The sequence below is a fragment of the Callionymus lyra genome, chromosome 8 (genome assembly GCF_982586985.1).
Source record: "Callionymus lyra chromosome 8, fCalLyr1.hap1.1, whole genome shotgun sequence".
Taxonomy (NCBI): Eukaryota; Metazoa; Chordata; class Actinopteri; order Syngnathiformes; family Callionymidae; genus Callionymus; species Callionymus lyra.
The window spans coordinates 7,206,565-7,216,966 of NC_141825.1; the positions used below are offsets into that span (position 1 = coordinate 7,206,565).

The 10,402-nt window shown below is 37.2% G+C and overlaps 1 protein-coding gene across 9 annotated transcripts in view; it reads left to right on the top strand.

The window, feature by feature from the left end:
• Window positions 1–10,402, top strand: part of LOC148073513 (pleckstrin homology domain-containing family A member 5-like) — a 108,137-nt gene extending 97,735 nt beyond the window's left edge. For 6 of the 9 annotated variants that reach the window (XM_087797271.1, XM_087797272.1, XM_087797275.1 and 3 more), the window contains 7 exons: window positions 1,171–1,286; window positions 4,516–4,731; window positions 4,813–4,974; window positions 6,197–6,330; window positions 6,577–6,716; window positions 8,189–8,267; window positions 9,550–10,402. In XM_087797271.1, coding sequence (XP_087653397.1) covers window positions 1,171–1,286; window positions 4,516–4,731; window positions 4,813–4,974; window positions 6,197–6,330; window positions 6,577–6,716; window positions 8,189–8,267; window positions 9,550–9,643 — 941 coding nt within the window. In that variant the 3' untranslated portion in view covers window positions 9,644–10,402. Of the gene's footprint in view, window positions 1–1,170; window positions 1,287–4,515; window positions 4,732–4,812; window positions 4,975–6,196; window positions 6,331–6,576; window positions 6,717–8,188; window positions 8,287–9,549 lie in introns of all 9 variants that reach the window. The other 3 variants (XM_087797279.1, XM_087797273.1, XM_087797274.1) reach the window with 2 other exon arrangements.

Consider the following 10,402-nt stretch of genomic DNA (forward strand, 5'->3'; position numbering starts at 1 on the left):
GAGGATGATGGAGATGATTAAGACGATGATGACTATGATGAAGATAATGAAGATGATGAAGATGATGATAATAATGGAAACGATGATGATTATAATTGAGATGGTGATGGTGATGGAGATGAAGATGAAGATGATGAGGAGGATGAAGATGATTAATAATGGTGATGATGGAGATGAGGAGGAGGATGGTGGTTATAATCTTGGTTATCATCGTGGTTATCGTGGCCACCTCATAGCAGGGAAGGTTGTGGGTTCACTTCCAACCTGAGGTGTTCTGTAGAGTTTGTATGTTGTGGTTTAATTCTGGGCAGGATGAGGATGGAGATGATTATGAAGATGATGATGACTATGATGAAGATGATGATAATAATGGAGACGATGATGATTATAATTGAGATGATGATGATGATGATGAAGACGATGATGACTATGATGAAGATGATGATGATAATGATTAAAACGATGATTATAATTGAGATGAAGATGAAGATGATGAGGAGGAGGAGGATGAAGATGATTAATATGGTGATGATGATGAGATGACGATTGAGATGATGATGAAGATGGAGATGATGATGAAGATGATGATAATGGAGACGATGATGATTATAATTGAGATGGTGATGAAGGTGATGATGATTATAATTGAGATGGTGATGAAGGTGATGATGATGATGAGTAGGAGGAGGATGATGATGATGAGTAGGAGGAGGATGAAGATGATTAATATGGTGATGATGATTGAGATGATGATGAGGAGGAGGAGAAGGATGAAGATTATTAATATGGTGATGATGAATATGATGAAGATGATGATGATGGAGATGAGAAGGAGGAGGAGGGTGGTTATCATCGTGGTTATCGTGGCAGCCTCACAGCAGGAAAGGTTGTGGGTTCACTTCCAACCTGAGGCGTTCCGTAGAGTTTCTATGTTGTTGTTTAACTCTGGTTTCCTCCCACAGTCCAGAAAACATAGTCCGTGTAACCACGACCCATAAATGAAACTTGTTTCCCAGAATTAAGTTTTATTTTAAATGAAGATGCTGCTGATGATGATGATGATGAAGATGATGATGATGATGATGATTATAACTTGGATGATGAAGATGATGACCATGGTGAAGATGATGATGACCATGAATCGAGATCACAGGTCAATGTGTCCCACAGGGATGTCTTACCCGGTCGGGATCGTGCCCCCGAGGACCAAGTCTCCAGTCACGGACTCGTCGTCCATCGCCTCGTACGTGACCTTGAGGAAGGGCAGGAAACCAGATCCAAGGACGGTGAGTCTGGAACGCAAGTTTGTGATATAATTAACAGGATATAATTGTTCCTTTAAGTGCACTGCACCGCTGCTTCTAGTGGCCGGAGGTTGAATTGCAACACAGAAATGAACAAACACTGAATGTTAATTGTACATGAAAATGACAAATAATTTTATTTAAAACACACTTCATTGAAATATAAACCATGTCAATTTTTAATTCAATTTAAATGTTGGTACAGTATTGTCTTGTACTTACTTACTGTGTTCTGTGTTCACTGCCTTAACTATTTGGCTGTTGTGCAGTTTAATCAAATTTTATTTTAGTTGGAGCTTGACCTTTTGACCTTTTGACTTGTCCGGGAGCTGTTACTTCCCTGTTTTGAGAAAGAAACGTGTCTTGTTTCTGAGCGACGCCTGTTGTGGAACACATGTCGTCACTGATGACTCACATCTGCTCGAATGAATCATCTCAAGGACACGGAGAAAGAGAAAGTTTGTTTTCACCTGTGGAGGATAAACAGTCGATAGTATATAGTATATGATGATGTCATGATCACATGACAAACATAACGTACACATTAAATCTCAAAAGACCATCAGAAATTAACATATGACATGTATAAAGATCGCATCAATGATCATAATACAGATGAAGACAACAAATACAAAAACTAAGTAAAAAAATGTTGAAAATTGTTTGATTATAGTTTAAAATAGTTTGATTAAAGTTGAAAATTATTTGATTATAGTTTAAAATAGTTTGATTTTAGTTGAAAATTGTTTGATTAAAGTTGAAAATTGTTTGATTCTAGTTTAAAATAGTTTGATTTTAGTTGAAAATTGTTTGATTCTAGTTGAAAATTGTTTGATTAAAGTTGAAAATAGTGTGATTTTAGTTAAAAATAGTTTGATTAAAGTAAAATTAGTTTGATTTTAGTTGAAAATTGTTTGATTTTAGTTGAAAATTGTTTGATTATAGTTTAAAATAGTTTGATTTTAGTTGAAAATTGTTTGATTCAAGTAAAAGTAGTTTGATTTTAGTTGAAAATTGTTTGATTAAAGTTGAAAATAGTGTGATTTTAGTTAAAAATAGTTTGATAAAAGTTGAAAATTGTTTGATTATAGTTGAAAATTGTTTAGTAATAGTTGAAAATTGTTTGATAATAGTTGAAAATTGTTTGATTACAGTTAAAAATAGTTTGATTTTAGTTGAAAATTGTTTGATTATAGTTGAAAATAGTTTGATTATAGTTGAAAATTGTTTGATTATAGTTGAAAAGTGAAGTGAGTGAAGAGTAAAGGGAGTTAAAAAGACTTTACTCTCTAATCAAAGTATTGATGTGTGAAGACAAACAATCAATGTTCAGTAATTGATTATCACGTCTAGAGAGCAGCTGCTGCTCATGTGGTCGGAGTTTAACCCTCAACCTAAAAAACAGCTGAGTTTGTCAATCATCACCATGTGGGTCACTCTCGGGTGTGTCTGCTCCACCTAAATGCTAAATGAAGTTTTTGACTTCCGTGCACGAGTCCCACAAATGTCGCTGGACTGTGTGGTAGTGAAGTTGCGGGTCTGTTGGAATCCAGCCTGACAATCTGGACGTCGATGGCAGAGTTTGCCAGCGCTGGACTTACTCCAGGTTTTGCGAGGCCCTGGAGCAAGGCACGCCGCGGTCATCTGTGGTCACTTCATCAGCGAGAACTTCTCCTGCAGTAGTTGTGGCGTGAAGTGTGTTCTTGTGTCGAACAGCTGCTCGCGAGATAACATGATTTTACATTTACTGACTTGGTTTTGCTGCTTCATGGTCTGTGGGATCTTCCTTAATATCAACCAATCAAAAATACATTTAATAAACAAGAAGTTTAAGACACGATGGTGAAATAAGGGTTTGATGATTTATAAGTTCTAGTGAACATTTATCCAGTAGGTTTAGTCTCTACTGTCGTCTTTACTGTAATGTTACTGATTTTCAGGAAAATATTCAATACTCAATACCATAATACACGCAAATTTAAAATAACAATTTTTATTAACAAGTACAAATAAACATCCGTTACATTATGTAACTATGACCAGAAACACTGATTTAATATTTATCATTAAAAGAAACTGCAACTATGATAACAAGTTTTATATCTGAAGTAGTAAATGAAAAAAAAACAATTACAATATGGTGGTATCGATACTTGGTATTGTATCCGGATACATTTAAGAATAGATACTGTTTTGATACTTAAATAATCACTTTCAACATGAGACTGTTTTTTATCAACGTCTTATGAACGTTTGTGTTGATGTCATGTGTTCATTGTTGTCTTGTGACATATGTTGTGTTTACATTATGTGCGTCATTATACAACATTGCGTTTGCTGCGTCATATGATCTCATAAAGGTGTCATGTGAGCAGTTTATTTCCACTTTCATGATTTAAAAAAGTAATTTAACAGATTTGGGAAAAAATCAAACCCTTCATTTTTTTTAAGACCTGCTTCTTTTTGAAAGAAGGCTAAAATGAAAATGCAAAAATGATTGTTTAAAATGTATATTTAGTAAAGATTTTTTGAGAATTTCATCTTTTCAAATTATTCATTTATTCCTCCCATATAAACTAAATATACTATACTGCTGTTATGTTACAGGTCAGACTGAAGCGTCAGTAGGTGGCGCTCTAGACTTAAAAAAGGCTGTTTTTTTATTAATAGTTGTTTGGCCAAAGATTATAAAGCAGAGAGTGTGTTTTGTCAAGAATGTACGTATCACTTACAGGGTCAAAGACAAGATATATACTGTAGTAACAAGTATATATGTGTAGTATTGTCGAGTACTTGACTCTGGTGTTGCAGAATTTACAGACCACATGACTCTTGGCGAAGTCGTAACTGCTTTCATTTGTTTTTAAACCAAAATATGTCCAAACATCAGCTTTTAAATGCTACTGGACTCACTGTATCCTCTCGTCCTCAGTCCCCGGCAGGATCTCAAAGGATTTTATTCTTCCTTTAGCTGCGAAGGACATAACAACTGCTGCCATCTAGAGGCCGGAAGTAAAATTGCAACACAATAATGAACAAACGCCGGGAAGATGTGGATGTTTATTGTAAATAAAAATATTTAATTGTTTTCTTGTAAACACACTTTATAAATGTTGAGGCTTCATGAAGTCTCATGAGGCTTCGATTGGATGTTTGGACACTAGTTTGCTGCATTTTCCATTTGGTCATGTGACCTGGCGTTGCTCTGCAGGGGAGGCCTCACAGCGCAGTGGATCAGCAGGCGAGCGTGGCGGAGAACGGTCGACCTCGGATGAGCGTGGAGGAGCAGCTGGAAAGGATTCGTCGCCACCAGCAGGCGGCCCTCAAAGACAAGAAGAAAAACCTGGCGTCCCGCGGCAACCACGAGGAGAACGTCGCCCCTCGCAACCACTCCCTCGCCAAAGACGGCCACGTCCGCAGCCTGCAGGTATTAGGACGTCGGTCCTCGACTCTGATCTCAAACCATGTGGAGGTTGTCCGGGCTGATCTTCGTCGCCCTCGTCCGTAGACGCAGAGCAGGCGCCGCGAGGAGGTGATGAGCAGCGACATCATGGCGCTGGAGGCGTCGCTGAGGCAGCAGGACGTGGTGAGGGAGCAGGAGACGCCGGCCGAGGAGATCGCTCGACTCAAGGAGGCGTCGCAGGTCGACCACTTCAACATGGACAGAGAAGTACGACACGCGGCTCACCACGTTTCTTATCAAGACTATACATCACAGCCCTGAAGATAAGACTCAGAACTCTGGGATGAAAAACTTGATTTCAGGTGTCATTTTGTAAGAACAACCATATAAACGCCTAAATAAAACCCAGTAATCACATTTATCCATTTAAGTTACACAACTTTTCCTACTAGTATTTTCATCAGTTTTCTACTCCTAGAGGCAGATGAAGGTAAATAAGTAAGTAATGGTTAATTCTAGAGCGCCTTTCTAGACCAGGGTCACAAATTGCTTTAACAATCAAAAACAGAACACGGTTAGAACAAACTGGCAGCCAGTGAAGAGTTTTAAGGATCGTGGAAATGTAAGTTCTTCGACTAGAGCGGCTCAGAATTCAGAAGAGTTTTCCATTAACTGCAGGCGAGACAGATCCTTCTTGTTTAGACGCCAAAATGACCTGTAACAATAGTCTGAACGAGTAGACACAAACGCATGGATTAAAGGATTGGGATCGTGTTGTGACATCATTTTCCTAAATTTAGAGATTTTTACCCTGATTTTTTTTTTTTTTAACTGTGTTTTACTTATTTTTGCCATTTGTAATGTTTATTTTTTTCAATGGTAGTTGACTGAAACAAGTGTTTTGACCCAAGAGTTTTCTAGGAAAGTACATTTTTCAAAATAAAACACAATTTTTATGCAATTATGTCAAAGATCTGAACCTTATCTGAAGACATTCAAACTATTAACAGCTTTTTACCGTAATGTGTGTATGGAATATTGTTATTTTTATCAAATGTTATCATTGTTTTGTTTTTTTTTCTCATTTGTTTATTATTCATTCATTTAAATTTCAATACATTATTAATTTAAACAACTTGTATACCCTCTACTGTATATGAATTTGATTTGTATTATGAATGTCTGTATGTAAACACTCACGTATATTATTACGTTGGAAGCCTCAAACTTTATTTTGAAAGATGTCTATTGATTCAAAATCAATTAAAACATCTAATAGAAAACAATCAAAAAACTTTTAGACAATAATATACAACACAGATTTTTAAATTGTATTTGTCTGTTCCCTACGGTACCTTTAGAGAACTCAATCGACCTCTGTATGGTTTGTGGGAGGAAACTTGAGTTCCAGATCTTCTCTTCAGAACACTGTGGTTCACTGATCTGTGACACTGGCGTTAAATCCCCTTTCAACCTGTTCTCTCTGCAGCTGTCGGTTCCTGACAAAGTGCTGATCCCAGAGAGATACTTGGAGTTGGAGCCAGAAGAGCCTCTGAGTCCTGAGCAAGAGGCCGACAAGCAGAAGAAGGTGGATCGCATCAAAGCGCTCATTGCCAAGAACAGGTGAAACAGCTTAAAGTTCATTTTTTAAAAACTAAAGTTCTCCTGCATCAGCACCAGTTCAGTCTGAAAGACAACAAGAGTCCAGAGGACAGAAGGTTCTTTCACTTGGTTGATCTTCAGCTGTGGAGGCGAAAAATACATTTTCATCCAAATGTCATCTCCCTGGAATGGATCGACATCATAGATCTGTCCTGAGGAAGATCGTTCACGAGTGTGTGTGTGTGTGTGTGTGTGTTCTTCTTCTAGCATGCCGAGTGTTGTGCCCAACACGGCTCTGAGCCCGGAGGAGGCGGAAGAGGAAGTCACTGTGCAGGAGAAGGAGAAGATGATTAATATCTCCTATGAGCTCGCAGCAGAGGCCTCCAGACGCAGCAAGCTGGTCGCAGGTAAACTGGGCGTGTGTGTGTGTGTGTGCATGTGTGTTTGTGTGATTGTATAGCAAAGGTGTGTAGTGGTTTTCATTGCAGTTTCTTTCCGAGTCACAACCATTTTCTGAGGTGTCTTTGTGGCATCAGAACGACAACTTTTCTGGATTTGTCAAGTAACATTTCTCACTAGTGGTGTGTCGATGAAGCTTCATGAAACAGTGTTGTATTTTTTTAAGAGCTGTCATTAGGTGGCGCCCTTTAAAAAAAATCATGTGAGGTTTACAGGGAATAGTTGGTCGAGGCAATTGATTATAGAGCAAAGAATGACATCTAGTGCAGTCGGATAAATAAAGACACTGTTTCATGAAGCTTCGTGAAGGTATCACTACTTCTAAACTAGTGTTTGCTTGTAGAATATTAATCTACTCTTCGTCACAAATCAAATCCAGCTATGATTTAAACAGATAGTCACTCTGTACTAGTGAGAGGTTGATGATGTTTCATGAAACACCTGGTTTCGCGATACAGTGTTACATATTTTTTTTAAATCAGTAGGGGGCGCCCTTAGTTTGAACATAATGTGAGGGTTCAATAGAATAGTTGATCAAAGCAACAAGAGAGGGACCCCTAGTGGGCTCTGAAAATCAAGAAACTGTTTCATGAAGCTTCATGAAGGTATCACTACTTCTAAACTAGTCTTTGCGCGTTGAACTCTAATCTCCTCATAGTGACAAGTCAAATCCACACAATTACCTGATAATCACTCCGTACTAGCGAGACGTTGATGATGTTTCATGAAACACCTGGTTTCGCGATACAGTTTCATATATATTTTTTTTGGATCAGTAGGGGGCGCCCTCAGTTTGAACATGATGTGAGGGTTCAATAGAATAGTTGGTCAAAGCTACGAGACAGAGACCCCTAGTGGGCTCTGAAAATCCAGACACAGTTTCATGAAGCTTCGTCATGGTTTTGCTTCTTCTTAGCTCGTTTGATGAGGTTAATGAAACTTATGGTTTTGTGATACATATATTTATGTTTATATATATATATATATATATAATTATATATTCTTTTTCAGAGCTCAAGGGCTGACATTCTTCCGTGTCCTTTAAAATGCAGACACTGTGTCATACTGTTTCATGAAGCCTCGTCCACACATCAGTTGATTACCACTTAAAGGGACGTACAGCTTGTACTCACAAGAGACAATGAAGTATTTTGTTACTTCTTTACTTGTAGAAATGGCCGTAGTGGATCAACCCTCTCCATCTGTCTCCATCAATCATTGCATAGTTTTTGTCCTGACGTCAACCACACTTTGAAGCCACAGTTTAAGACGAGGATTCGATAAAATAAGATAAAATGACGGACGTTTCACTTTGATAAAACAGAGTAGATGTTGTTCAACCAACCGAGCCGTGTGAACATCTCCCAGGTTTCATCATCCCATGTTTTATTCACCGTTTATTCTCCTTGTTATGTTGCAGTGAACAGCCTGTCGTCCTCCCCACCCCCTCCACCGTCACCTAACACGCCCCCCCAGCTCACTGACGGCTCTCACTTCATGTGTGTGTAATAACAGCCAGTAAGCGTCTCCATCATCTCGTGTTCTAACCATGTGTCGTAGATGTTACGTGTCCACTAACGGTTCCAGACTAACGTTCTTCTAAGCCGCAGCCGCAGGCTCCAGACTTCCTGTTTTTAAAGTCCGAGATAATGTTTGTGAAGTGGATGATGTCAACTCATGTCATGAGGCGGAAAAGTTAACTTGTGTGAAAGTTTAAGGGTTGAAAGAGAATGATTTTTAGTTTTAAAGTGTAATAACACTGTCAACCATTGTTTATTTTCAATATGGTGAAGTCGCTAAGAAACTATTTGAAAGGATTATGTAGAAACTTTGCTGGTCTTATTTTTTATTATTTTATCATTCAAAGCTAGTTAGGTTTAAACAACAAAAAAAAAGAAGTTAAACATTTCTATTTTAGCATAATTTTTCCTTGTTTAACTATTTGTTTCTTTTATTTTTGATTTCCTTTCCTTCAAATTAAGTTAGAAAAAAATGTTTTGAGATAATTTATTAAATTAACTTTAATTATAAATCGTTTATACAATATTTCTAAGTAAAATTATTTAAATAAAATAAAAAAAATGTGTGCACATTTTACTTATCTTCTTCGTCGACATTTTTAAAGCTTTTTTTTATTGTTATTTCTAAATTAATTAATTAAAATAAAAAAAAATAATAAACGTGTGCACCTTTTACTTATCTTCTCGGCGACATTTTTAAAGCTTTTTTTTATTGTTATTTCTAAATTAATTAATTAAAATAAAAAAAAATAATAAACGTGTGCACCTTTTACTTATCTTCTCGGCGACATTTTTAAGGCTTTTTTTTAATGTCTCCCCTTTTTAATGACCCTTTACAACCCTTTACACTTATAACTGTGAAAGGATTATTTTCTATTTGGCTTTAATCCTGAAGAAGGAAAAAAAAATTACTTTGATCTTTTATTAGCTTTCAGGAACAAAATGTCTTCATAGGTATTTACCAGATCTAATCATAATATGTAATATCCACTGCAGTATATTTGAAGACCACTACTATATTAATACTACTTTATAAACTGCTGTTCATCACCACAATTTAAACATAAACTTTTTAATCGTGCAATTGGTTTTATATGCTGGGCTTCATCGCCCCCTGCTGGTGGAAAATAATCACTTCAATAGTCATTTACATTAAATATTTAATAAAATTGCTCTTAATCGAGGGGTCCTTTCATACGTGTGGAGTTGATTTAAACGGATGACCTTTGACCTCATCGCTACTTTTGTTTTGCTTCCGCAGCTCAAGCTCTGGCCTCCGTCAAGACGTACACATGAAGGAACACGAGCACATGAGCCGAGCGGGGATTCTACTTACTCATCTCTCTGGTTGCTGAACCTTGACCTCTCTGCCCCTCACTGTGACGTCACATTACCCCCCCGCCCCCATGCACCTTGTTTGATATCTTTGTTGGTGGCCTGTTTGAGATCACAGCGCCCCCTGCCTGCAGGCGAGAGGACGCAGCCTTGGATCTTTTCATTTTATCGGTTTTTACATCCTTTTTTTTTTAAAGAATTAATTTATCGGATTTTATGAGGTTCCCGTTTGATTCTGCTGTAAAACGTTTTCGGCTGTGACGTGGTTTTTCTTTTACAGGAGTTCAACACGTCCGTTTAAATGAATTATAAAAGTTAGATTCATCGACTATAGCGAGAGTTGGAACTATTTTAGTGCATCCGAGTGACTAATGTGTGTGTTTTTACACTTCTGGGTTGTTATTATTCAAAGTCTTCTATAGTCAGATTGTTTATGACGCTTCTGTTCTGGCCAGAGTTTCCTGAAACTTTATTTTTTATTGCCGAGAGATATATTTAAACTGAAAGAAGAGAAAACAAACTATATTTAGGCTCTATATTGTCAAATGTTGACATCTTGGGAAGTGGCCTGTTAGATTGTAAAAAAAACAAACAAACAAAAAAAAAAACACGTTTGAGGATTTTCTTTGTACAAAGTGTAATTATCAAAGTTATTCAGTGTATATAATGTACATGTCACAGGAGGATGGGAGGAAGAACTCGACGCATGGTTTCATGCTGGATTTGATTTTCAAACGATCACGTCCCATCAGTTTTGTAAGAATAAATGTTTTCCTGAA